The sequence below is a fragment of the Poecilia reticulata genome, chromosome 16, assembly GCF_904066995.2.
Source record: "Poecilia reticulata chromosome 16, P_reticulata-male-v2, whole genome shotgun sequence".
Lineage (NCBI taxonomy): Eukaryota > Metazoa > Chordata > Actinopteri > Cyprinodontiformes > Poeciliidae > Poecilia > Poecilia reticulata.
The window spans coordinates 17916094-17944064 of NC_088845.1; the positions used below are offsets into that span (position 1 = coordinate 17916094).

At 33.1% G+C, this 27971-nt stretch overlaps 4 protein-coding genes and 1 pseudogene across 4 annotated transcripts; all 5 read left to right on the plus strand.

Annotated features, from left to right (window-relative positions):
- Positions 1 to 2354: 2354 nt before the first annotated feature.
- On the plus strand, positions 2355 to 4631 carry LOC103478631 (jeltraxin-like). The gene is made up of 5 exons (XM_008432600.2): positions 2355 to 2442; positions 2643 to 2697; positions 2921 to 3023; positions 3696 to 3993; positions 4108 to 4631. The coding sequence occupies exons 2-5, from the start codon at positions 2643 to 2645 to the stop codon at positions 4324 to 4326; spliced, it is 675 nt and encodes a 224-aa protein (XP_008430822.1). The 5' UTR covers positions 2355 to 2442; the 3' UTR covers positions 4327 to 4631.
- Positions 4632 to 6245: 1614 nt separating this feature from the next.
- LOC103478632 (C-reactive protein-like) lies at positions 6246 to 10092 on the plus strand. The gene is made up of 5 exons (XM_008432601.3): positions 6246 to 6352; positions 6509 to 6563; positions 7166 to 7268; positions 7365 to 7662; positions 9033 to 10092. Exons 2-5 carry the CDS (start codon positions 6509 to 6511, stop codon positions 9249 to 9251), a joined length of 675 nt encoding a protein of 224 aa, XP_008430823.2. The 5' UTR covers positions 6246 to 6352; the 3' UTR covers positions 9252 to 10092.
- A 4679-nt stretch (positions 10093 to 14771) lies between these two features.
- LOC145555293 (serum amyloid P-component-like) lies at positions 14772 to 16623 on the plus strand (annotated as a pseudogene).
- Positions 16624 to 17881: 1258 nt separating this feature from the next.
- LOC103478713 (serum amyloid P-component-like) lies at positions 17882 to 19525 on the plus strand (the record flags this gene model as incomplete). The annotated part of the gene is made up of 3 exons (XM_008432714.3): positions 17882 to 17988; positions 18095 to 18392; positions 19125 to 19525. Coding segments are annotated over 3 exons (624 nt in total), but the record flags the coding sequence as incomplete, so codon positions are not given.
- A 1480-nt stretch (positions 19526 to 21005) lies between these two features.
- LOC103478630 (serum amyloid P-component-like) lies at positions 21006 to 25895 on the plus strand. The gene is made up of 5 exons (XM_008432599.3): positions 21006 to 21348; positions 21544 to 21592; positions 23579 to 23681; positions 23778 to 24066; positions 25159 to 25895. Exons 2-5 carry the CDS (start codon positions 21544 to 21546, stop codon positions 25375 to 25377), a joined length of 660 nt encoding a protein of 219 aa, XP_008430821.1. The 5' UTR covers positions 21006 to 21348; the 3' UTR covers positions 25378 to 25895.
- The last annotated feature ends 2076 nt before the right edge of the window (positions 25896 to 27971 follow it).

Genomic DNA, 27971 nt, shown 5'->3' on the forward strand with positions numbered 1-27971 from the left:
AGAAGTACACTGTCTACATTGGTGTTCACAAAAAAATTATGTCTCAAAAATTAGAATATCATTATAAATCAATGAAAAAAGTTAAAAATTGTTTACAAAGCTGCCTGTTTACCAAATGCTGTATACTAGTGTAACAATAACAAAATTAAGTGTAAGAAAAACATAATCATTAAAAGGTGCACAGGAAACAGGAATAGCATCTTCACATAATGCTACAATAAATCAGTAATTCATATTATTCATAGTATTAGGTGTATATACTGAACAATACAGTCAGCAGGCTGACATTTCTGAATTAAAATTTAGTTTTTACTACATTAATGTCAAATTCACATTTTCCAAGAAGCTAATTTTTGGTGTTTCATTTGCTGTAAGTCATAATAATTAAAATAAAGTAGAATTAAAACTCAAGAGTCTTTGGAATGACTTTCACGTTTACAACTAAATTACTGAAATAAATGACATTTTCAAGATCTACATTTATAAAATTACATTTCCACTGACCTGTTTTCAGAATACAATCAATTTCTGCAATAACTGCTGCATATTACGAACTCTTAATGTGTTTGCTGAATGCTTACAGTTATGTGTTATGCTGACTGTGAATTTGTTAATGCTTCATCTGTCACATAACTGGTTAAATAAAAACACAATCGGACCTGAGGTAAAGCAGAGAGGTAAAAAGAGCTATTTCAGTTAAATTTTCATTGATTTTTCGCAGAATTTTGTCCTATGAAAAGTTTAAGAAATTCAAAACAAGTTTTGTTTAACAAAAGAGAAGCCTTAAAACTTGACAAAACACACATCTCATTCTCCTTTAGTGAAGGTGTTGACTCCAACAAAATATCTAAATCCATAAAAGTCATAAAATACAAATCAAAAACCTTCACATGATTATTTTACAAGACTAAGCTAAAGCACTTCCCCATTTAAAAAACTGCTGAGCAGAAACAAATAAAACAAGTTTAGTGTTATGTCTAAAATAAAAATAAAAAGCAGAAATAAAAAGAATCATTTAGAAAGTATTAAAGTGAGAACTGGAGATAATAAATGGACAGAAGATAATGTAAATGTCTTATCAAGACATCATATGAGAAATAGCTTTCTGTGATCTGAAACATTTAATTGTAATGACAACTAAGAATTTTTTATGTTTTTTTTGTCTAGTTATATGATTTTCAGTTGCAGTGATTCACATTTTATCACTAGAGTGATTTGAATGTCTTCAATAATGGAAGAGTAATTAAATTTCACTAAGTCTTAACTTCATGTGCAAGTAAATACTGTGGAAAAACAGTTAAAGCCATAGTTTTTCATACCATTTGAATCATATATAGAAATCAAGAAATGTATTAAATGTGTTTAATATTGTGAAGGGTGCAGCACTGGAGGCTGTAAGTCTCAAAGAATGTAAACTCAGCAGTTTCCATTTCAGTCATGCACACACACACACACAAAAAAACAACACCTTTAAACTAATGTAACCCTTCACTTAATAAAAACAAGATTATGTTGAATTCAAGTAGCTGTTGAATCTTTGTCTTTTGAAATGAGTGTGTTTCATAGCAGAAAAGAGTTTTGGAGTGTGAAAACTTGGTTGATTTGAAGTAAAATGTGTATAGATATATAACACAAAATAGTTAAAGTGGTGCAGTTGGTAGAGCTGTTGCCTTGAAACAAGAAGGTTCTGGGTTCGATTCCCAGCCCCGGTCTGCATGTTCTCCCTGTGCATGCTTGGGTTTTCTTCGGGTACTCCAGTTTCCTCCCACAGTCCAAAAACATGACTGTCAGATTAATTGGCCTCTCCAAATTGTCCTTTGGTGTGAGTGTGTGTGTGCATGGTTGTCTGTCTCTCTGTGTTGCCCTGCGACAGACTGGCGACTTGTCCAGGGTGACCCCGCCTCTCACCCGGAACGTTAGCTGGAGATAGGCATCAGCACCTCCTGACCCCACTAAGGGACAAGGGTGTAAAGAAAATGGATGGATGAATGAAAATAGTTAAAGATTTTGTGGAATTTCGAATGTCTTGAAATATCTGAATGTGTTTCATAGCAGAAAAGAGAGTTTTGGAATATGAAACACTGCTTGATTTAATATATATATTTCTATTTTGCCAAGTAATTCTCCTCTTTTTGTTTTCTTTATATTGCAACTAAGAATCAAAGTTCCACTCAAACATACATCAGTCTTATGTTGCTTAATACATGCAGCTATGAATGAGAACTATTTTATCAAGTTACGGGTTGATCAGGTTAATGAGCCTCTAGATTTAGCTTATCAAGAGATAAAAACAGCACCGTTAGCAGGTCTGATAAAAAAACAAAAAAGAGAACCAGATCAAGGAAGTGTTCACAAAAATGACTGGATAGAGTCATGATATGACTGAGTATAAAAGCACAAACCTCTCAGAGCTGCATCAAAGTCTTCACACTGATTTCTAAGGTAAGGCCACTATTTTTAACTTTGGCAAGAAATGTAATGGCTAAACATTTTTACAAAAGCATCTGTTTCTCTACTGTTTCTTTTCAATTTCCTTCAAGCTGTATTGAAAGTGTGGTTTTAGATCAGCTCGAGTATATTTGGGATTTCTAAAGAGCAATGGGATCTTAACGTTTTCTACATATTTGTGTCTCTTTTGTTAGATGAGGCTGCTGCTCTTAGTGGGAATGCTGACAGCATGTGCTGCAGTAACCAATGGTAAATGGACTTTTATCATTCATGAAAAGTAAACTGTAAGAATTATAGCTGGCTTGTTTTAGATTTGCTTTAAATTTTGAGCTTGTTAGAATTTTTTTTTTGTTATTAATGTTTTTATAGCATTTGTACTAAATTTACCATCTACCAAACCTGTCAAAAGTTATTTTTAACATATCCTTTAAAAAAAGGCAACTTCTATTATTCTCTGTTATTTTCCTTGCAGATCTGTCTGGCAAGATGTTCACCTTCCCACTTGAAACCAACACAGCTCATGTGAAGCTAAGAACTACAAAACAGGATTTTAATGCAGTAACTGTTTGTCAAAGGTATTGTAGAGTAAACTTTTTACCATGCAAAAAGTTGGAAAAAAGTTACCAAAAACTTTTAAAAGTTACCAAAAGTTTTTTAGAGTAAACATGGTAAACTTTTTACCTTGTAAAAAGTTTTAACCTCCCCTCTGATAAATTCTTGTTAACTTGCTTCCAAGCATAAAAAGTTCATTGACATTTTTCAGATGGTCTCAAGCTGTAGCTTTACGAGAATTTTGAAGATTTGTCAATGTTTTTGACTGCCTTGTCATGTACCTGGTCATGACCACAGCAGTGCAATAAATGTTTAACAATTCAAAAACAGTGAAAAGTGGATGACAAAAGAAAAGCTTTTGAATGAAAAAAGAAATCTTTAGCAGATGACCAGTGTCCCAAAGGTCTTTGTTTAAGAAATGTAAAAAAAAAAAAAAAAAAAAAATCAAACAGACATGCTGTTTCCTTCAATAATGCATTTGATGATACTTCAGCTGATCATAAAATGTATGCATGGAAATCTTGTGAAGAAATCTTATGTCACGTGGTTTCAAAAGATTTCAAAAAGTAAAATCTAAATTAAAAATAGTGGAGGGTTTGATTCTTTCAAACAATTCTGTAAAGGAACCTTTATATATATATTTTATCTCTGTGAAGTATATCATGTAACAGGCGTTGTTTTTGTTTTCCCCTCAGATCCTTTACAGACCTCCAAAGATCCCACGTCCTATTTTCTTTGGCTGTACCCAGTTTTTCCAATAGCTTTATGGTTATGTGGGATAGCGCTGACAAAGAATTGGAGATTTATACCCACGATAAAAATGCAGTATTTGGAAAAACTGACTACAAGATAAACACATGGCACTCTGTCTGCGCCACCTGGGACTCCGCGTCTGGACTGGTGCAGCTGTGGTTGGATGGACAACCATCAGTTAGAAAATTTACCAGCTCTGGATCAAACATCACAGGATCTCTCATAATTATGTTAGGGCAGGTAAATTGTCAGTCATCCTCCATATTCCATAATTCTTATTAATATTAAACTTCACAAATATATTTCAAAATAGTTATTTTTTGTTAATTACTTTTAAAAACAATTTTCCAACAGGAGCAGGACAGTCATGGCGGCGGGTTTGACACCAAGCAGTCCTTCGTTGGGATGTTGTCTGATGTCCACATGTGGGATTACGTCCTCTCTGCCTGTCAGATCCAGAAATACGTGGATGAACAGAACTTCACTCCGGGAAATGTGCTGAATTGGGCGGCTCTGGATTATCAGCTAGTAGAAAAAGTGATGGTGGAGAATAAAGTAATGGTTTGTATTTAAACTGTCAAATTAATACCATTACTAAGAAAAAGTCTCAATCATAAAAGAATGCCTGATATTAAATCATTGCTCTTTTTATATTTTTTTGTTGCTTCTTTTGAGACATGCTTTTCATGGGAAAAGAATAACACACTCTCCACCCACTCACATTCTCCTGTGAGCCCAAGCACTGGTATATAATGAGTACGACACACTGTCTTCCTGTCACACCACCAGCTTTTATGTGAGGGAGAGGTAAATTGTAACTATCTGTTCTTATAAAAGCTTTGTTTTGCCTATTAATAAATGAGAAATGCCTGTGAATAGACTGGTGTCTGGTGCTTTTCTCCCTCAGAAGAGATACTCGATCGTCCAAATTCGCTTTTAGACTTGAAGAGTTAACTTAGGCATCTCGCTATCTGTGGTTTGATGGAAGCAAAACATAGTCCAGAACCGTAATAGATAACTCAGATTGTTCTCCCGAAGATTAACAATTAAATGATCTGGTCCAGGTGATAATTGTTTATAATATTGCAATATTATTGTCCTGTTCTTGGCCCAGTAATCAGATCACCCACCCTCAGTTTGTTTAACTCGATCTACTCTATAACAACTGAATCCTGATTTGTGTACCATCACTTCTCTTTATCTTCTTTCTTGTTCATAGCAAATCCCATGGAGACGCCACGCTTGCTGTTAGCAAGTTTTTAGAAAAAATCACGAAGGAAATCCTTTCTCTTAAGTTTGCATTCGGAGTTAAGATTGTAGTGTCCTTCTGCTGTGGCCTTAAAAGTTTTGTGATTCATTTCAATAGTTATCATCTACTCACCCATACACTAAACAAGGAGTCCAAGATTATTTTATCTGATTATTTCATGCAATAATTTAATTTGTCCTCGATAGACATTGAAACAGCCTGCATCTAATCTTAACGTGAATCTGATGCTCCACCAAATGAGAAGCATTTTCTCTACTTTTAATTTACTGTAGGACAGTAGGAAGCTTCATAAAGTTTAATTTTTGCTAAAGGATTTTAGATGGTATTCATGTAGAAATGTGAATCAGCTGTGTGACATTGGTCTCAGTGAAACGTCATTATGTCCACAAACTCTGATAATCTTTCACAAATCTAAAAGGGATTTAAGAAACACCTCAGTTGTTGGCATCTCAAACAGACAGTAGATACACAAGTTTTACTTCAACAGATACTTTGTAAAATGGTGTGAGGTAATCTAGACTTTTAGCCATTTTCTAAACTGGCACAAATACAAACTAAAATGAAAGCAAATGCAACATAAGGGAGAAACATACACATTAAAGAGCTAAGTACAAGTAAGTTCCACTGATGCATATAATATCACTTCTCAAGACGGCTAAAAGCAATAAGTTAATTATGTTGAAGCTGTACAGCTTCACATGTGCTGAGCACTAATGATCCATGTGCCAATGACTTGATAAAGTAAAAAAAAAAAGACTAAATTCAATAGTCACAAAATGTGATAATGGTAAGCAATTTCACATCAGGTCAAGATAATTTGCATGTCAAATTATTTTCTTTCTACATTCTGGAGGAATTTGTCTATGCAGTTTTTGCCAACAAAAAGCAAAAAAACATTAATGCAGTAACGTGATTGATTAATGACAAGAAGTTTTCTGCTGCAAAATTTTCCTGCCAGGAAACGGTTTGCAGTAAAAAGCCCTGAAGGGATATTCACACTTAAAACTTGTGTAGCATGTGTAAACAAGGGAAGTACCGAAACTACAAAAAACATAGAACATACTGTTAACATCTGTGCTGTGGGTTTAAGAAAAAAAATTAAAAATGTCACATTTTAGGCATTTCCTGGATGTGCAAGAACTATTTCGACATCAACATAAACATCCCATAGTTTGTGTGTCAAAGAGGTTAAGATTTCTGTGTGTCACAAAAAAAGAAGAACTGGTTTAAGGAAGTTCACACTGAAAACTTTGTTGAAATAGGGAGGATGTGAGTAGAAACATTGACTCTGTCCATTGGTGCCAACAAAGTCACTGCACAGGTTTTAAGGTAAGAGCATGAATTCAAATTCAGCAGAAAATTAATCAATGTCCATATTTACTATTTTGTCTTGTGTTGTTTATTGGAAAAATGCAAAGGACACTTTAACTTTCAGGTTTGTGTGATGAAAACTTGTCAGTAATGTTAATTTTATTCTTTAATCAGATGAAGGTGCTGCTTCTGCTTCTGATGACGACAGCCTGTGCTGCCCTAACACAAGGTATTTCTTATATACAGTATGTCTATGCCTATATATATATATATATAATCATGTTTACTTCATATTAGAAGATTAAAGAAGAAAATAGAATAACTACTTGAAATGATTATCTTAACTATTAAGTGTGTATTTTTTGCAATCTTGATTGCCTTTTGTAATGAACTAAAGAAGCTACAGATTTCACAGAAAGGTCAAGCATAGCAAACAATAACTATAACAAAATGGGAATTTTACTTGTTATTTTGTACTTCCTGGCAAGAGAAAACAGCAATGCTGTTTTAATCTGTCATTTAAAGTATTTCTAAGAAAAAAGGAAACCAGCAAAAAACAAAAACAAAAAAAAAAACAATAATAATAATAACTGAATGACTTTAGTCATTTGTAAACTGCTTTTGCCTTTGAATTATGCATAATGTATATGGCTTGCCATAAAATCATGCTTTACATTTTGAATATTTTGGTCCCCTGAAAGATATTACAAATTTTTCTTTCTATTTCCCATTACTTTCAAAAGATAAGACTACATTTGACATGTGCAAATCAGGTATTCAAATGTGTTTATGACTAAAATAAGGAAATATGAATACATTTTACATTTTCAGATCTTTCTGGTAAGATGTTCACCTTTCCACTGGAAACCAACAGTGCTTATGTGAAGTTTAACACATCAGGAAGAGATTTTAATGCCATAACTGTTTGCCACAGGTACTGCAGCTTTAAATATGAGTTATGTAGAAGAACATTCTTCATCCTTGTGAGTGAGACACATTATGCAACGCTTTATGTCTGTCATTGTAACAGATCATTTACAGACCTCAAGAGAGACCACGGGCTGTTCTCCTTGTCCACACCCAATAATGCCAATGACTTTTTGATTTTCTGGGATAACACCAATAAAGAAATGGAGGCACACATTAAGAATAAAAAGGCTGAGTACGGAGGCCGTGACTACAAGCCCAACACGTGGCACTCTATCTGCACCACATGGGACGGGACGACTGGACTGACACAGCTGTGGTTCAATGGACAGCCTTCGATCAGAAAATTCACAAATTCTGGGTCAAACATTGGTGGACCTGTCAATATTATTGTGGGACAGGTAAAATTTCCTTTATTCACTGAAGAATGGAACAAACAACTCGAACATTTGTCATTTTTAGCCTCTGTGCAATCTATGAGTCACTTTATCCATTTTTTGACAGGTTGATAAGCATAAAAACTTTGAAACAAAATAGAACTAAAGTTGGGTAAATTTAGGTTAAACTGGGTAGATTTGGGTAAAATTATAAAATATAAGCAGATCATTTATAATTTGTCACTGTGTCTTTCTGTGTTGAGAAGATCTCCATATTACATCAAAACTACCCATTCTGGTTTTTTCACAGTGAAATGTTTTAGGTCATCAATATAGTATATCTGTGATAACTGGTGGTTTTGACCTTAAAACTCTCCCAAAGAGGCCATTTTTGCCCAATCTCTTTGCTATTATTGAATTATGAATACTAACCTTAACTGGAGCAAATCATGCCTGCAGAGTTTTAGATGCTGTACTTAGCTACTGTATGACCTCATAAGTGAATTGGAGAAGATTAGGTAGGCTGGCCAATTCTGGCAAGGATCACGACAAACCCATGTTTTCTCTGTTTGTGGACAATAATTCTCACTGTAGTTCGAGTTTGTTCCAAATAGCTGTACGTTGATCTTAGCTTTCCAGAATCACAAATATCAATGGCACTCCTGGCAGTGCCTGTGATTCTTTAAATAATGGGGCCAAAATGATCAAAACTCAAACACCTCCATCTCGTCAGACAGGTTCTGTTCAAGTGGTTTCGTAATTGTACAGGTAATCACACCCAGGGTTTGCAAGTGAACTTATGTGAATCACAAAAAATCTAGCATTTTAACGAGGATGTAGAGGCTGGTTTTAATCCAAAATATCATACACAAATGATACAGTTGTCTTAACATAGACCACTGTGATATAAACAATGTTAAAATTTCAAACAAGCAGTAGCTTAACCCAAAATCAGTAAAAACCTCTGCATTAAACAATTACTTATTCAATAAGCAATAAAACTGAATAAGCAACATTTTACTTTTGTCATGATGCTTCTTAGGTGTTCAAGGTTCTGGCTAAATGCTACAACTACTGGATGTATTGAGTGTTGAACATATTGCATGTATTTCTGTAGGAGTAAATATGACCTCCTTAAAAGTTCTAGCTTAACAATTATGTTTTTTTCCCCATAAATCTGTTGCACAACATTTCATATTAAAGACATCTAAGCAGAACATGTGTTTAGTATTAAAAGTCATGAGCTATCGCACAAAAAGCTAATCTTTACAGACCAGTTGAAAATGCGTGGTTTATAACTTTGATGACATAACATTTGATTCAAATCATTAATGGCCTTTTTTTTCTATTTTTCAATAATAAAAAAAACCATTAAAACTTTGCATTTCCAACAGGAGCAGGACAGCCATGGTGGCGGGTTTGACATCAAGCAGTCTTTGGTTGGCATGATGTCTGACGTCCATATGTGGGATTACGTCCTCTCTGCCTGTGAGATCCAGAATTATGTGGATGAACGAAACTTCACACCAGGGAATGTGTTGAACTGGAGGGCTCTGGACTATCAGATTGTAGACAAAGTGTTGCTTGAACATAAAGTAACCGTTTGTTACTAACCCATTTTAGAACAATTTGATCACAACAGCAACTCATACATTTCCAGTAACCATTATTGAATCATTATTTTTGAATTATTTGCTTAACTATAGATTTGTGATTGGCATAACTGTGAATTAAATTGGACGGTGCTCGTTTTTTTTTTTTTTTTTTATTTCAAAGTATCATTTAAAGCACTTTAAAACATTTGTGTGAAAAAGTAAAAGTTGTCTGGAATACGTAATTCTCTTTTGTGCGAATTTGTGAGTTTTTATTTACAAATTAATGATTTTTAATAATTTAAACCCTCCGGTGGTCTTAAGAAAAGGGGTCTTTTAGACCCCACAAGTTTTTTACTCTGTGCACGGTCCAGCGGCGTATTGACCGCACATTAACTTTTAGAAAGTTTATTTTTCGTCTGCGGTTTCAGCCGTTGATGGTCTGACGGGACAAGCTGCCCACTTCCTCGCTGCCAAACCGTAACATTTTTTGTGCTCCTCCTGAGCCTCATGGTAAGTCTGCTAATATATCAGTTTAACCAAAAAATGAATCATGGCTTGATTTAAAAGCAGACTACCTCAGTCGTCTTCTTCATCCACAGACGTTCTTTGAATTATCATCCATTCCAGAAGTGATGGAAATGTCTCTATAACATGACATGAGCAATTAAAAATGTGGAAAAAAACTGAGAATTATACACAATTACATTATGAAGAAAAGAACTTGCAACTTGCTCAAAAGAATGAGTTTCTATGATGTGCACAATTTCAATTCTGTCATGGGAAATGCAAAAAATTGACTTAGGAAAACTGTAAAATCTTGCAAACCTGCAATAAAATAGGCATGACCTTTTTACAGATATTTGATCAATTTTTTTAAACATTTCAGGTTTTTGTATTGTTTATTATTCACAAAGTTCTTTTATCGTCCTAAGTTCACCCACAAGTTATCCTTTTTATTCTGCTTTTATAGTACAACTTTGTCCGAAAATGGCAGGACAACTATGTTTGCTTCAGCTGTTGCACATTAGAAACAGATAAATGCTGTACAATGTGAATTACTTTCATTGTAGCTAAAATAAAGATTCAATCATTACAACCTCAATGTGTAGATATATGTAGGCATTTTTATTATTAGATTTGTTGTCCATGAATTTAAGGTTGACTCTAGAATTTGACTTTTTATATCACTACGTTTGTTATTTTAAATAAACATGTTTGTATCATTTATTTAGAAAGCATGACGAAAAAACGACCATTGTAAACAAAGAGAATATGAAAACAAATCTGAACAAAGTTTTGAAAAAAGAAACAGGAAAACACTTAAATTTGGACTTTGCTTATTATGAAATCTAAGCAAAGGTTTGACAAAGTGATGCTTTGTGCACATAGAGTCTGAAAAAGTTTGACAGTCAATGTTTTGTTCAAAAAATAATCTAGAAGAAACACATCTAAATATGTTCTATACAAGAAATAGGTACAGTGCTTTTAGAAAGCATATACAAAATAAGCCAGTTGATGTTGCAATGGAAAACATAGAGGGGTCATAGTTCCAAAGTCTAGGCCTGCTTAGTTGTTGATTTTGAACAGATTCTGAGCATGTAACTCAAGAGTAGATCAGCAACGTGTTTAGTGAGAAGCCATAATAGCGCACGTCTCAGTAAATTAGAATTTTATCAAGAAGTGTATTTATTTGAATTATTAAAAGTGAAATTTGTGAAATTCTTTAGAGGCAACATTCAAGCATTTGTATCTGTTTATTTGTATTATAATGGTTTATAGGTTGTGAGGACACCAGCTACTTAAAATACTATCAAAGACCAATAAAGAATTTATTTAGTACAGACATGTCGTGTTACAAAGAGCGTAACCAGGAAATGGTTATTACTAAAGAAGCTGGCTATTGCACTGCTTCTTTGGAGCCTCTCTTTGCACATCCTCTGAATTTACAAATTATGGATCTGGTTAACTGGTCTCTTGATAATGCTATTAATCAAATTTTCTCAACCAGAAGCCTGGGCGCAGGAGAACCCGCTCGTCCTGCGGGAACACACCCGGCGGAATACATCCTGGATTTATTTGGATTCATGATAACAAGATTTCTGCTGTTTGGAAGTTAATTTATTAAGTTGGTTTAACTTGATGAATTACTTGTTACCAATTGAAGCAATTCAATTAAGTTAAATGAACCTAATTTATTAAGTCATTAATTTAATTCATATTCAATATTTTATATTTTTACAATGAAAATAAAGATGTCACAAATCATTAACAATTACCCAGACAAACAAGTCTGTATTTGTGCCTCTGCTCACAAATACAGATTTGTATACGTGACTGCCGGCACACACTATGAGTGCTTATCCACTCAGAGCAGGTAAAACTGTGACATGAACTGCTAAATGAATTAATGTCAATGTTTCACGTAGGGGAAAAAAAACTCTTTATAAAACAGAATTGACAATGGAAACATTTTGATTTGTGTGGGATCTTTTTATGACAAATGTTGCTGTTTCTTTTGTTGGTGCTATTATGTGCTTTGTTATTTATTATTATTATTATTATTATTATTATTATTATTATTATTATTATTATTGCTGTTGTTGTTGTTATTTTTGAGATATCAGACAAGAAAAAAGTATAAAACATTTCTTCCAAGTGTTTTTGTGACAACTGTTCTTAATGCAGGAATATTTTATTTTAGGGAGATACTACAAACAAGTATTTAATTGGCTAATATGTCTGTTAATAGGATGATTGTTTAATGATTGTTCACCATATTACACAGAGATTTTAAGATTAATTTAACAACATTTATGTCAATAGTTTTAACAAATTATAATGGCTGAGCTTGTTAGCAAATATTTAACAAATGTAAACATGGTCAGCACCAAGGTCCACAACCAATTTGAACTTTGATCATTATGTGAATATTTACTTAGAGTCACTATGTTCCAGTTACTATAACTGATGCAGAAAAGTTAGAAATAACATTTTCCAAAATTTGAAAATAAATTTTGGAAAATTTATTTTCAAATTTGGTCAGTAATCTATGTGCTATGTGCTTAAAAAGCACATAGCACCAGTTTTAAAGTCCCTACACTGGCTCCCTGTAGCTCAGAGAATAGTCTTTAAAATACTGTTAGTTTATAAATCCCTGAACAGTTTAGCACCATAAAATTAAAGATCTTTTGTAGCTGTACCAACGGTCTAGACCTCTCAGGTCTTCTGGTTTTGGTCTGCTCTGCATCCCCAGAACCAAAGAAGGAGAAGCGGCTTTCAGCTTCTATGCACCACAAATCTGGAACAAACTTCCAGAAAACTGTAAAACAGCCGAAACACTGACTTCCTTTAAATCTCGGCTAAAAACCCACCTGTTCAAGGTTGGATTGAAACGTAATTAATAGCGAATTTAACAATAGCACTTGACTTAATGTAATGTTTTGATTGTTGATTCTATGTTGCATAACTTTGTGTTTTTGTGTTTGTTATGATGTAAAGCACTTGGAAATGCCTTGCTGCTGAAATGTGCTACACAAATAAAATTTGATTGATTGTAATATTTGGTCATTTAATTTTGAACTAATGGGAGGGACAATGCTTAGTTCTGTTGGTAGATTACGGATTACTCATTACTCAAGGAAAAGCAAAACTAATTATTCTGTTGATAGAGCAATTTAATCATCATACTTACACTAATTCTTACCTTTCTGATCATTAATTCAATCAATCAGTTTATTTACTTGATTTAACAAATTTCATCAGTAATTTATAAATACATTTTCCTACGAGTCTTACTCTACATGAAAAAAATCTTGTCAAAACTTGCCCCTTTCTCAATAATTACTAAATAAATGTTCATTCTTTCACATGTTGTGAAAAACTTTAATACTGTTTTGAAATGTTACCCCAGAATCAACGCTGAACCATTTTACAAGAAAGTACTTTTGGATTAAACTTGTAACTCAGTAAGCTTATTGTGTATTTGTGTAATTGTACTAACTTAGACGATGGATGTTCAAAATGCTGATCATTTTTATTTAATAAAATAAATCTTCCCACTAAACAATAATAAAAATGTATATTTGTTGTCTCTTTCTTGAATAACAAGTTTCCCCTGAAACCTAAAATATAGTAAACACTTGAATTATGACACGACTTAGGATTGAATATGTTAAGATACCTTTATACTTAATAAAGACAAATTGGAAAAGGTGCTCACATCAGTATTATTTGATAGAAATTCTGTATTTAGAAAATACATATTTTTAAATATTTTTTAGGAATTATAATACTCACAAACTAAAAATATATTTTCTGTCAGTATGTAAAACATGGACAAGGGAAAAGATGCAATGTAATTCTCAGATATCCAGTACATTCTAAGTAGGAGGGTTTTATATGAGGCCCCAACATTATCTGGAGTTGCCCCACAATTTGTCCTTTTTAGTCTCTTTATAATTGTAGCAGTCTCTCCTTGTTGCCTGGATCAAATGTTCTTTATCATGACTTTAACTTAATAAAGCCATTCTTCCCATTTGGTAAAGCAACTTTGTCTAAACATAGCCGGACAGCTATACACACTAAAATGAAATGAGCTGCACCAACTTAATTTATTTGTTTCAATTGGCAACAAGTAATTAAATTAAGTTTATCCAACTTAATTTATTAATTTTAACCAACTCAATTCATCAAGTTCATCCAACTCAATTTATTAAGTTCATCAAACTCAATTCATTAAGTTTTTTAAACTGAATTTACTATGTTTATCCAACTCTATTTACTGTATTATGATCATAAAACTAAATTCATTAAGTTGTCTAACTTAATATATTATGATTGACTGACTCAATTCATTAAGTTCATCAAACTCAATTTACTAAGTTTTTTAAACAGAATTCCTGAAGTTGGTTTAACTTGCCAAATTTAAGTCAGTCTTAGTCAAATTATTTAGTTTACTTCAAATACAGACGGAAATTAATGAAGAATTTTCTTTTTTGCCAGGGTTTTTAAGCAGCCTTTACTGGAGAGTAATTAGACAGGAAAGTGGGCAATGACAGATGAGGAAGACATGCAGCTAAGGTCATCAAGCCTGAATCGAACCTGCGACGGCCAAATCGAGGATTAAGGTCTCCTTATGTGAGTTGTGCTCTATGCAACACCACAGCACATTGTCCAGTGTGCTGTGGTGTCGCATGGATCCTGCAGGATCTGTCCCGGGTCAAGCTTACATCATGAAATCAGACTTAGGATATGAACGTGGCATTGAAATTATTTATTTCAAATACACTTTTTAGAGTGTACTCCAATAAGTCTACTCTAAAAATACACTTCATAGAGGATGCTCTAAAAAGTTTACATTTAGTTTACTAGTAAACTAAATAATTTGAGTAAGATGGACTGACATTTTCAAGTTAAGTAAACTTAATAAGTTAAGTTGGATAAACTTAATACTTGTTACCATTTGAAGCAATTCAATTAAGTTAAACCAACTTAATCTCTTAAATTGGTTAATCTTAATGGATTAACCAACTTAATCTATCTGGAAAATTTTTTACCTTTCCACAAGAAACCAACACAGCCAGTTTGAAGCTAGATATATCCACACAGAACCTGGATGCTATCACTGTCTACAAAGCATGAGTAAAACACAGCTGCAAAGACGTTTGATCTCCATGTTAGAAATCAGAAATCTCATTTTTCTGGACTGGACGACAAGCTCAGTGTTTGGCCCTCTGCTTGTTCCACATGGGACAGAGAATCTGGACTGGGACAGACATGGTTTGATGAGCCGTCGACTAGGAAGTTATTCAGTGGATCACAGAGATCAGTCAATCAATTGTTGTTCTGGGACAGGTATGCTGACAGTTTTTATAGTTCTTAACAGCTTAATAAATTAAAGTTGATATACAAAAATGCATATTTTTCTTTATTTTTTATATTCCAATGTTGTTTTTCTTACAGGAACAGGACAGGCATGGTGGATTCTTTGAAAGCAGGCAGTCTTTTGTCTGCATGATGACCGAAGGCCACATGTGAGACTCTGTCCTTTCTCCCTGAGATTAAGAGCTATATAGATAATCTGAATTTCAATCCAGGAAATGTCCTGAACTGGAAGGCATTGGAATTTAATACTACTGGAAAAGCACTGATAGAAGACAACCAAATGACATGTTAATGAAGAACAAAACACTGTCAAAGATGTATTTCAAATTGTAAAATGTTTATTCTAAATAAATGCAATTTGCAAAATTACATTTTCTGGTGCCCTTTTTTTTAAACTAATGAATTTAGACCTTTGGCTGACTGAAAATCAAATCAGAGTCATTGATGCAAAGGAGATGCTGACTGTCGGTCCACCAGGTGCAGTAAAAGTTTCAAACATGACTGAGCAACATCTGGTCAGATAGTAAATTTAAATACATTTTCTTTGGTAAAACAAAACAAACAAAAAAAACCACAGGAATCACAGTGGTCAAAGATATTTGGATGATGACATAGCTATTATAAACTTAACAATGAGAGATAACTGAATTAACAGAAGGAATAAATCAGAACTAGGAGATAAAATAAACACTAAATGCAAAGAACAAGTCCAAAACTCAAAGAAGAAACTGAACATACAGAGGGAATAAACTAGAACAAGGAAAAATAATGAAAATAAGAAATCAATACAAGTAAACAACAGACGTAAAAGTCCAAATTGATAAAGCATCACAACAAAACAAGGAAGTAATTATCACATCTCTGCCATCAAACTGTAAAAAAATAACTCTGCAATTTATTAACTTAGATAAGCAAAATGAGTAAAAACATTACGACAAAAAACAACAAAACAAAAAATAAAACTGAAATATGACATGTTATTCCTTTGGCAAAATGCTATTTAACTTAATTGATGTTGTTCATAAGGTCTTTCTAAATAAATCCAATGATATCCTCTATCTACTGCTAACTTACATAGAAGGTAGGTCAGATAGGGTGGGGATACCAAGGAAAGCAATAAAATAGGATTTTTCTACCAACAGCTACAGTATAAAAGGGACAGTCAGATAGTTTCACACACAATATCAAGAATCAGCATCCAAGGTAAGAATTGACAAACCTTGCATAGCTACAAAAAGGACTAAAGATTCATGGCAACTATGGTGAGTGGAAAGCTTGAATAAGTCATTATTTTTATTGAGAGTATCATCACTGTTAATATTTTATAACCTGTATGGTGTTTTTTTGTATCAGATGCTGCTCTTGCTGCTGTTGGTAGCATCATGTGCTGCTATTCCTCAAAGTAAGAAAAAACCCTTGTTGTTTTTTGACAATATAATAATTTAGATTAAAGGTTTATACGGTAGAAGGGAAGTAGTTTTTCTAACTCCTATGCAAATATATGATGGAACATGAAGATTTTTTTTCATCCCTTTCCATCACTGAGAGTGGGATAAAACCTATCAAATACATTTGCAAAAAATAAAAAAGATTGTTGGTAAAATTGTGTTGCTGTCTCTTCAGTTAACAACATTTAGGTTTTATGTTTCAGATTTGCCAGTAAACAAACATGTAGCTGGCTGAGCTTGACCATTTTAGCTAAGAGTATATATTTTTTACAATCCTGAAATAAAATTGTGAGTTAACTTTATATGAAAACACTTATAGGAGTCTTTTCCATCTAACCAGTGCTAGTGCCTGGTTTGGACTTTGGCTGTAATAAACTAGAATAATAAAATAATGTTGTGCTTTGACTGTAATAAAATTCTGGATTAGCTTCAGAAAAACAAAGGCTGACTGTCCTGACCTTCTTACTGTGTATCATGATATCACGTGAGTTCAAGTAGGTCACGAGTTGATAAGAACTGTAGTCACAACTGATTATTTCCCACTGGATCCATAAACAATAGTTCACACTCAGTTCTTCAAACACTGTTAGGTGCTGTTCAACAATTTGGTCTGAAAGTTGTGCTTCACTTTTGTAACTTTAGAGTTAAGTAAATTAGGATTGTGAAGTGATTTCAACTATGTCATCTTAGGCTCACTGCAAAGTCTGGTGTACTCTTAGAGAATGATATTGTCTTTCTGATGGCTTATTGTAAGCTATCAGAAAGACATAGCTTACAATAAGTCACGTCTTTTGATTCACTTACAGTAAGTGAATCACTTAAAATATTTTGAGTTCACATCGTGGCTCATTGAAATAATGTGAGTGATGTGCCTTCTCATTCACATCATGTCAATGAGAAGGCAGATCTTAACAAAGCAGCAGAATAACAGATTTGTATGTTATGGTAAAAAAAAAAAATGTTACGCAAAAATAAATGAAATAGCAAAATAGATGTTTTTAGAGTGAATCATCTGGTTCCAAGCCAAAGGGTTAAAGTGCTGTGTAACTTTCAGTGTGACTCACACAAGTTATTATAATTTAAAAAATAAAAAATTAAAGGTTAACAAATCTACAAGATAAAATTACTTAGTGTAACATCATAGTATTTATGAGGAGATGTTGTCAGAAACAAGTTCAGCAATGATATTAAAGCCTAATTTCCAAGTGGAAAATAATTTAAACGGAACTATGAATATTTATTTTGGAAAGTATTCATAACTTTAAATGTTTTTTTTTAAATAATGTATTTACATTTCTTTAATAACTCTTTTGTTTAAAAGATCTTTCAGAGAAGATGTTCACCTTCCCTCAAGAAACCAACACAGCACATGTTAGGTTGACAACATCAAGACAAAATTTACCGGCTGTAACTGTCTGCTTCAGGTAAGAACTAACCTTGGAAATGCATTCAAACAAATAAAACTATCTACAGAGTGCATGAATGTCTAAAGCTAAAACAAAATTCTTCATGTCTTTTGCCTCAAAACAGGTTCTTTACAGACCTCAAAAGAGCTCACTCCCTTTTCTCGCTGGCTCTACCCTCTTTTGATAATGCCTTTTTGTTTTACAATTTGGCCAGCTTAGATTCTTTTCAAATGTGGGTAAGGAACACGGCCGCAAATTTTGAAGGACTGGACTTCAAGCTGAACAAGTGGCAATCAGTTTGTGCAACATGGGATGCTGCATCAGGTTTGGTCCAACTGTGGGTGGATGGAAAGCCTTCCAGCAGAAAATTTACCAACTCTGGATCCAATATCAATGGACCAATTATTATTGCTTTAGGACAGGTGCGTTTTTAAACACTGTAAATATAGAAATATTGATACATTATAAAAAATATCCCAAATTGTATCAAGTTTATAATTTAATCAAAGTTAGTCACATATTAAAATTGGTGGTGGCTTAACTTAAACTAAACTTTCAAATAAGAGCGAGTTTGAAGGCGGCTGTGTGTGAAATTGTTAAGCAGAGATTTTTAGAAACGAACTCTGGGAAAAACAGTTTCAGTCTGAAATACCCAACTTCATTAGGTACATGTAGTTTGTAATAACTCATATAATAAGCAAAGACATACTTGAGCTAATCAAGTATGTCTTTGATTAGCTCAAATTTCATAAGCCATGACATTTTGTGTCAGAATTTCATGGCTTATTGGAGACGTGCAGCATAACTAAAACCTACTCAGCCAACAGTAGCTTTATTGCTGCATCAAAGTCACTACAACTTCACTGTAGTAATATTTTGAATTACATATCATCTTTAATATATTCTTATTACTTTAATTTTCTGATTTTATGGCTTCAGATATTTACTGTTTATGTAATCGACCAATGATGGATGATTCTATTCCTTATTCTACTTTAGTCAGGGTACAAAGTATTGATGTATGTTTAATTAAACTTCTGAATCACAATAATTCCCCCCAAAATGTTAACAGAATACCATCTCTTGCAGCTTGCAGGGCTGTAGGTGCTTGTGAGTTTACTGTTTGTTCATTGTGTTTTCTTCTCCGATTACAGGAACAAGATTCACATGGTGGTGGTTTTGATGTCAAACAATCATTTGTTGGCATGATGTCAGATCTCCATATGTGGGATTACAAGCTTTCACCCTGTGAAATCCAGAAATACACGAATGGCCGTGGCTACGCAAAAGGAAATGTGTTAAACTGGAATTCACTGGAATTCCAGATTGTAGGAAGGGTGCTGATCGAGAATAAACAGAATGCTTGTCAGTAAATCATAATTTCTATACATTTATATAGAGCACACTAATTGGTCACTTGTATGATATGAACACACACATTACTCTGTTTTTTATATTCCAACATCATAAATATGTTTAATTCATCACACTAATCATTTTGTCATATGTTGTCAAAAACTTTATTACTGTTTTTTTTTTTTTATTTTACCCTTGATTCAATGCTGAACATTTTACAAAAAAATACTTTTGGATTAAACTTGTAACTGAATATAGAATCATTAAGAGCTGATGACGTCTTCTTTTGTTTTGTTCTAACTACTTCCAAGACAGGTGTTCAAAAATCTGATAATTTTCATTAAAATAATCCAACTATAAAAGAATTAAGAACTGTGAATTTGAGAACTGAACTACAAATGTCTAGATATATGTTTTATGTCAGTATGTAAAACATGAAGTAGAGAAAAGATACAATGCAATTCTCAGATATCCATGAAGTTCGTAGGAGGGTTTCATGTGAGAGGCTCCAACATTAGCTGGAGCCATTCTTCCATTTTTGTAACTGTTTTTAATGTTTTTTATTTAGTGCAATGGAGGTTTTGCAAAAATATTTTACTTTGAAAAAATACTGAAAACAAATGCTTAATTTATGTCACAGCTTTAATAAATGGTACTGGGTGAGCTTTTTAGTAAATATTTAACAAATGTAAACATGGTCAGCATGAAGGTCCACAACCACTTTGGACTTTGATTATTTTGAAATTTAAGCAAAGTTTTGAAAAAGTGAATATTTATTTAGAGTCACGATGTTTCAAAAGCTTTTATACCTGATGCAGAAAAGCTAGAAATGACATTTTCCAAAATTTGAAAATAAGTTGAGGATTTGGTCAAGCACAGAAAAATGAACAATTATTAAATTAAACCTTGCAAAATTAACACTGAAATGAAAACTTGTTTAATTTCATTTTGTATTTTCAAATTCCTTACACAAATGTATGTCTCCATTAACAATTTGTTTAATTGGCCTAGAATGTATTGCTTACCACTAATATTTGTTGACTATTAGCAAAAGTAATCTTATTTTTGTTCCAATTAAAGAATAGATAAATTAATTAAAAATTCAACTTGTCTTTAGACAAGTACTAAGTGATGGAGCAATTATCAACTGAATTACACAGAACAGAAAGCCAAGCTCACCATCAAATCACCCACTTCAACCATTTGCTATGTCATGGTGAGTAAATATTTGTGTGTATGCATATCATTATAGAATATTAAGTAAAATTTATGTCTGTTAATTTTACTCTGTGATTAACTGAATAGTGAGGCAAATGAAGAGCTGTTATCTTGCTACAGACATGAAACTAAAGTTTTAAAATATTTAAAACCTTTATAGCAGCCCAACTTAGAAGGACATCATATGTATGTATGTATATTACATATTATGTAATATATTGGGGAGAGAATCATGACTTCTCTACTCAAGTTGTCAATGTCCTGAAAGGCACAGATGTAAATAGTTTTCAAGAAACCTGCTTTAAATATCTGTTTTTAATCTGACAATAAAACTCATATTTAATAGTATAAAACTTTTTGTTTTTAGGAGATAACCAAAAAGCTCTTTTTGGTTTACCCAGTGTAATGATATATTGTTTAATATGATATCATGAGATTCACTTATTTACACTGTGTTGCCATGACAGACACGGTTTTGGAACAGTTTAAATCATATTTAGAAAACAGAACCTTCTCAGTCCATATATTGTTAAGGTCCATCTGCTATTGAACCTGCACAAGTTTCTCTTATTGTGCCGATATAGTTTTATCCTCTATGTGGTCTTTTACAAAGTTGAAGACCAACCTTGTAGAAGATCGGCCTTCTATAAAAAAGGCCAACCTTCTAATTTACATAGAAGGTAGATCAGGTGGTCAGGAGGGACATCAAGGGAACCAATGAAATACAATTATTCTACCAACATCTACAGTACAAAAGTGACAATCTGCTAGTTTTACACAAAACACCCAGAATCAACGTCCAAGGTAAGACATGACAAACTGTACATAGTGGGACAGTTCTTAAGTATGGTCTCACACACAAAAAGGTCTATGTTTTTTATGGCAACTATGGATAGTGGAAAGCTTGAATAAGTCATTATTTTTGCTAACTATTGAAAATATCATTACTGTTAATATTTTAAGACCTGTATGATGTTTTTTTTTTGTAATTTCTGTTAGATGCTGCTCTTGCTGATGTTGGTGACATCATGCGCTGCCATTCCTCAAAGTAAGGAAAAAAAAAAGATTTTTGTTGCTTTTTTAAACAACATAATAATAGACATTAAAAGTTTATATGATAGCAAGTTTCTTGTTTGAAGTTTTCTCTAACTCTTATGCAAGTATAGAACGACACATTGTCTTTTTTAACCCTTTTAACCTTTGTGTCTACAAATGTGGTTCAACCGAACCCACACACGTAAAACGTGTATCATATTGAAGCAGAAACTAAGAAAGAAAATGATAAATGAAAATGTGAATGGATAAATATAATTAGAAAATAAAATAAAAAATAAAAAATGGATAAATGAAAATGGATACACGGAAATGGAAAATTGGAAAAGGATAAATGAATAAAGAAATGGAAAAAAGGACAGGTAGAAATAAATGTGTGAATAAATAAATGAATAATTATGAATGGATATACAGAGACAGATTGCTCATGTATTTATTTATTTATTTATTTATTTATTTATTTATTTATTTATTTATTTATTTAATTTTGTCTGATATGGCTGTTTTGGAAAGTATTCATCACTTTGAATGCTTTTTTTCATACTATCTTTATTAGGCATTTTGAGATTTATACAGACAAACAAACAGATAAACAACAATCAAAAAGAAAAAAAACTTACACAGCACAGCTGCAAGAATCAGAAGAGAAAATTTGGAGGCATATAAATAAATCACAGCATTCTCTTGACAGGCACCAGTTGAGCTACAGACTCAATGACATGTCATTAAGGTTCACTTTACTGGTTTGTTAATGTTGAAATATTTAAGAACATGTTCCCATCTTCTTTTAAAGGTATAAAATTTTCCATCCAGACAGTATCTCAATCTTTCTAATACAATCACTTCAGAAAATAGGTTTTTCCATAGCTGGATCGATGGGGCATCACAACCTATCCATTTAACCATTATTACTTTTCTGGCCAGCATTAATAAGAATTGCACAGTCTCTTTGTGAGTACCCAGGTGAGTGGGTATGAGTTAAAGTAGACAAAGCACTGGACCAGGATGCACTGTTTGTCCTATAGTAGAGCTGATTTTGCGACACACTGCCTGCCAGAATGCCTCTATAATTTTACATTCCCATAGGCAGTGAATTCTAGTTCCTGTAGCTACTTTACATTTAGGACAGTTTGGAGAGCTTCCTGGTGTGTACTTGCTACATATACATGGAGATATGTATACATTGTGTAAAATATTATATTGCATTTCTTTATATCTGTTACATACTGAGATTCTGGAAGGCAGAGTCAAGATGTCTTCCCATGCTTCTGAATCAATTGTGCTTTCAGAGTTCTGTTCCAGGTTGATTGTAAATTCTCCAAGTTATCTTTCCTTAGCGTTTGTAACTCAGCATAGAATCTTGACACAAATCTCCCACGTTTATGACAATCAAGAATAGTTTTATCAAGTAAATAACAATCCACCTCTAGTGAGTCAGTTTTTGCCTTAACATAATGCCTTAGTTGAAGGTATTTATAGAAGTCCCTGGATGCAATACCATATTGTGTTCTTAATTCTTCAAATGTTTTGAATTTTCCGCTATGCCATAGATCATGCATCCTAGCAACGCCAGCATCCCGCCACGAGCTAAGATCAGGACCAGTGCCCTCTACTGTCAAATCCGAGTTGTGTACCAGTGTTGTCAGACATGAAAGGTTTTTATTCTGTCCAAACATTTTCTTCAGAATATTCCATGCCTAATTACTAATTTTCTAATTAGTAATTAGAAAATTATCTTTAGCAATGGCTGGGAGTTCTCGTTGTTGCTTATTTAACAGATTTATTGGGTGGTAGGGTTTACAAACACTTTCTTCAATCCTTAGCCATGCATTAGCATGCTTTTGGGTAGCCCACATTGAAATAATTCTTGCATGTAAAGGCAATACATAATTCTCAATTTTGGGCAGAGCCCATCCTTTGAATGCTTTTTGAAAAACAAAGTATGTATTTAAATTAATTTAATATCTCATTTGTTTTAAAGATCTTCAAGAGAAGATGTTCACCTTCCCAGAAGAAACCAACACAGCACATGTTAGGTTGACAACATCAAGACATAACTTCAATGCTATGACTGTCTGTTTCAGGTAAGTATTGATGTTTAGAATTTGTTAAAACAAATAAAGAGTGTATGAATGTCTAAAGCTTAACAAAAAATGTTCATGTCTTTTTCCTCAACACAGGTTCTTAACAGACCTCAAAAGACAATATGCTCTTTTCTCTTTGGCCGTACCCTCTTTTCCCAATGGTTTTTTGTTTTACAAAAACGAGGATTCTTTTGAGTTATGTGCCAGAGACAAATGCCAAATTTTTGAAGGACTGGACTTCCAGCTGAATAAATGGCACTCGGTCTGTGGAACATGGGACGCTGCATCAGGTTTGGTACAAGTGTGGCTGAATGGACAGCATTCAAGCAGGAAGCCAGCCAGTGGACATAATATCTATGGACCAGTTATAATCATTTTAGGACAGGTGTGTTTTTAAGATTTTAAATTTTAAAGACTAAAAATGATTGCTGTTTATATGCCCTAATAACATATGTAACCCAATGTTAAAAACACAGGCAAAAATTAATAGATATTGATTAAATATCTTATTCTACAATAATATATTTAAGTAAGTTCATAAATATATGTAAAAAAGAGATCGTTTTTAGTGATGGCTTAAACAACTAGCCTGAATTTATATCAGTCAATAAGGTTGATTGCCCTGCCCCTTTCACTGTGGCGCTGAGATTAATTGCTCAGATTGCATCAGGACAAGTTTGAGAGCTCAGAGCTGGTGGTTGCTCCCACTAATAGCCTGGAATATCTTGTAAAATTCAATGAAGAATCTTGAAATCGAAAGTTTCCGTTGGGAGTGGCTGAAGCCTGGAAATCCCCGTGTAGTTACGTGTGGCATCGGTCAGGATTTTTGTTGGGGTGCACTATTTGACCTGTAGTCCTGCAGAGACAACTGGATCACTTCCAGGTTTGGATGGCGAGCCCAGAGGATCGAATGCGCCCATATTTTGTGACCCGGTGACAGGAAGGGCTAAAAATATTGGGTTATTTTCTTTTACTTTTTAAATTTTTTTTTCAAATGCATGCAAATTTTGTTTATTTGTGACCATGGATGGACAGTGTTATATTAAGTTCTGCTCTTTCCTCAGAGACACTGTGTGCTCTCCTCTGTTTTTGCTCACAAATAGGCTGGCACACATTCAGAATCTTCTGATCAAGCCCAACATCCCTTAAGTGTGTAGTGTTAGTATTAGTGATTGAAGTAACTTAATTTACCTGGCATTTACTAACTATCAAGGATATTTGAAGTAACATTTCTTGTGAGTCACACGTAGGATGCTTCAAATTGACTTTCTGCTTTTTAATATTCAATTCACCAAAATTACAAGACTTGAAATCCTTATCTCTATACTTGAATGCAAAACAAAATCATTCTGGTCAGAATACAAAGTCTTTATAGATATGTCCAATAAAACTTGTATGTTTGTAGAAAACCCAGTTTCTTTTATTGTGCTGTTTGATTATTGTATCTATTTTACAACTGTGTTTATTTTTTGCACAGGATCAAGATTCATATGCTGGTGGTTTTGATGTCACACAATCATTTGTCGGCTTGATGTCAGATCTCCATATGTGGAATTACAAGCTTTCACCCTGTGAGATCCGGAAATACACAAATGACGGTGACTACACAAAAGGAAATATGTTGAACTGGAATTCACTGGATTTCCAGATTATAGGAAGTGTGCAGATCGAGAATAGCCCAAAACATTGTCAGTAAATCATCTTTTCTTTAAATTTATATAACGCACAATAATTGGTAAATTATTTGTTATGAACAAGAAATATGTTTAAAAAGATTACTCTTACTACTGTTAGAGTAATTTGGTCATAATAGTTTGTTTAATTCCTTACACTAATTCTTACCTTTTTGATCATTCATTCAATCAATCAGTTTATTTACTTGATTTAACACATTTAATCATTAATTTACAAATGCATTCTCTTACGATGCTTACTCTACGGGAGTGAAAAACGAGCAGGAAGAAGAAAAATATTGCAGAAACCCGCCCCTTTTTCAATAATTACAAAATAATGTTCATTCTGTCACATATTGTCAAAAACTTTAATACTGTTTTCAAATTTTACCCCAGCATCAACGCTGAACCATAGTACTGAATACTATGTATCATTTTAAGATCATGGTGTATTTGTTTGTATTATTGTAGTAACTTTGAAGATAGATGTTCGAAATGCTGATCATTTTCATTGAAAAATAAATCTCCCAACTAAATAATAAAAAAAAATGTTTGTTGTTTCTTTCTTGAATAACCAGTTGCCCCTGAAACTTAAAATATAGTAAACACTTTAATGATGGTACAACTTAGGATTGAATACCTAAAGGTTACAATAACTTTAACACTTAATACAGACTGGAAAAGGTGCTCACACCAGTATTATTTGATATTCTGTATTTAGAAAATATATATTTAAAAAAAATATATTAGGAATTATAATACTCACAAGGGAGAACCATTAGCTGGAGATCCCCCACAACTTTTCCCTTTTAGTCTCTTTATAATTGCAGCAGCCTCTCCTTCTTGTTGCCTGGATCAAATGTGATTTATCATGATTTTAACTTAATAAAGCCATTCTTCCCATTTGGTAAAGCAACTTTGTCTAAACATAGCCGGACAGCTATACACACTAAAATGAAATGAGCTCCACCAACTTAATTTAATTGCTTCAATTGATGACAAGTAATTAAATAAAATTTATCCAACTTAATTTATTAATTTTAACCAGCTCAAGTTAACTTACTATTGAGTTCTGTCCAACTCAAATTAATATGACCATCCAATTCAGTTCATTAAGTTCATCCAACTCAATTTATTAAGTTTTTTAAACTGAATTTACCAAGTTTATCCAAATATATATACAGTGCCTTGCGAAAAATATTCGGCCCCCTTGAACTTTTCAACCTTTGCAGCTTTTCAGGCTTCAAACATAAAGATCTAAGATTTTAATTATTTTGTGAAGAATCAACAACAAGTGGGACACAATGGTGAGGTGGAACGAAATTTATTGGATATTTTAAACTTTTTTAACAAACAAAAAACTGCAAACTTATTTGGTAATCATTTACAATGAGAAATACATGCTCATATCTTATAAGGGCAATTTAAGATGTTAACCTAACAGTCATGTTTTGGGACTATGGGAAGAAGGCAGAAGATGAGTGAACCTGCACATGCAGCCACTTTTAAAACATTTAAAACTAATGAATTTAGACCTTTGGCTGACTGAAAATCAAATCAGACTCATTGCTGCAAAGGAGATGCTGACTGTCAGTCCACCAGGTGCAGTAAAAGTTTCAAACATGACTAAGCAACATCTGGTCAGATAGTAAATTTAAATACATTTTCTTTGGTAAAACAAAACACAGTCAAAGATATTTGGATGATGACATAGCTATTATAAACTCAACAATAAGAAATAACTGAACTAACAGAAGGAATAAAGTAGAACATGGAAAAATAACGCAAATAAGAAATCAATACGAGGAAACAAATGAGGTGAAAGTCGAAATTGATAAGGCGTCACAGCAAAACAAAAAAGTAATTACATCTCTTTTATTAAACTGTAAAACGATAACTCATCAATTTATTAACTTAGATAAGTGATATGAATGAAGAAATAAGACCAAAAAAAAGAAGAAAATAAAAGATCCAAACTGAAATATTCAGTCATAAGAGAAATATAACGTGTATTGGCAACTGCTATTTAATTCAGTTGATGTCGCTTATAAGGGCTTTCTAAATAAATTCAATGGTATCCTATATCTACTGATATCTTACATAGAGGGTTGGTCAGATAGGGAGGGAATACGAAGGGAACCAATGAAATACGGTTTTTCTACCAACAGCTACAGTAAAAGTGACAGTCGGATAGTTTTACACACAACATCCAGAATAAACATCCAAGGTAAGACATGGCAAACTTTACACAGCTTTGAAGTAAAATCTAACATACAAAAAGGATTAAGGATTCATGACAACTATTGACAGCAGAAAGCTTGAAGTCAATATTTTTTACTAACCATTGAGAGTATCATCACTGTTAATATTTTATAACCTGTATGGTGTTTTTTTGTATCAGATGCTGCTCTTGCTGCTGTTGGTAGCATCATGTGCTGCTACTCCTCAAAAAACAATAAGAAAAACACTTATTGTTTTTTGACAATATAATAATATAGATTAAAGGTTTATATGATAGCAAATTAAGTAGTTTTTCTAACTCCTATGCAAATATATGATGGAACATAAGGACATTTTACTCCTTTCTATCCCTGATAGTGGGATAAAACGTATGGTA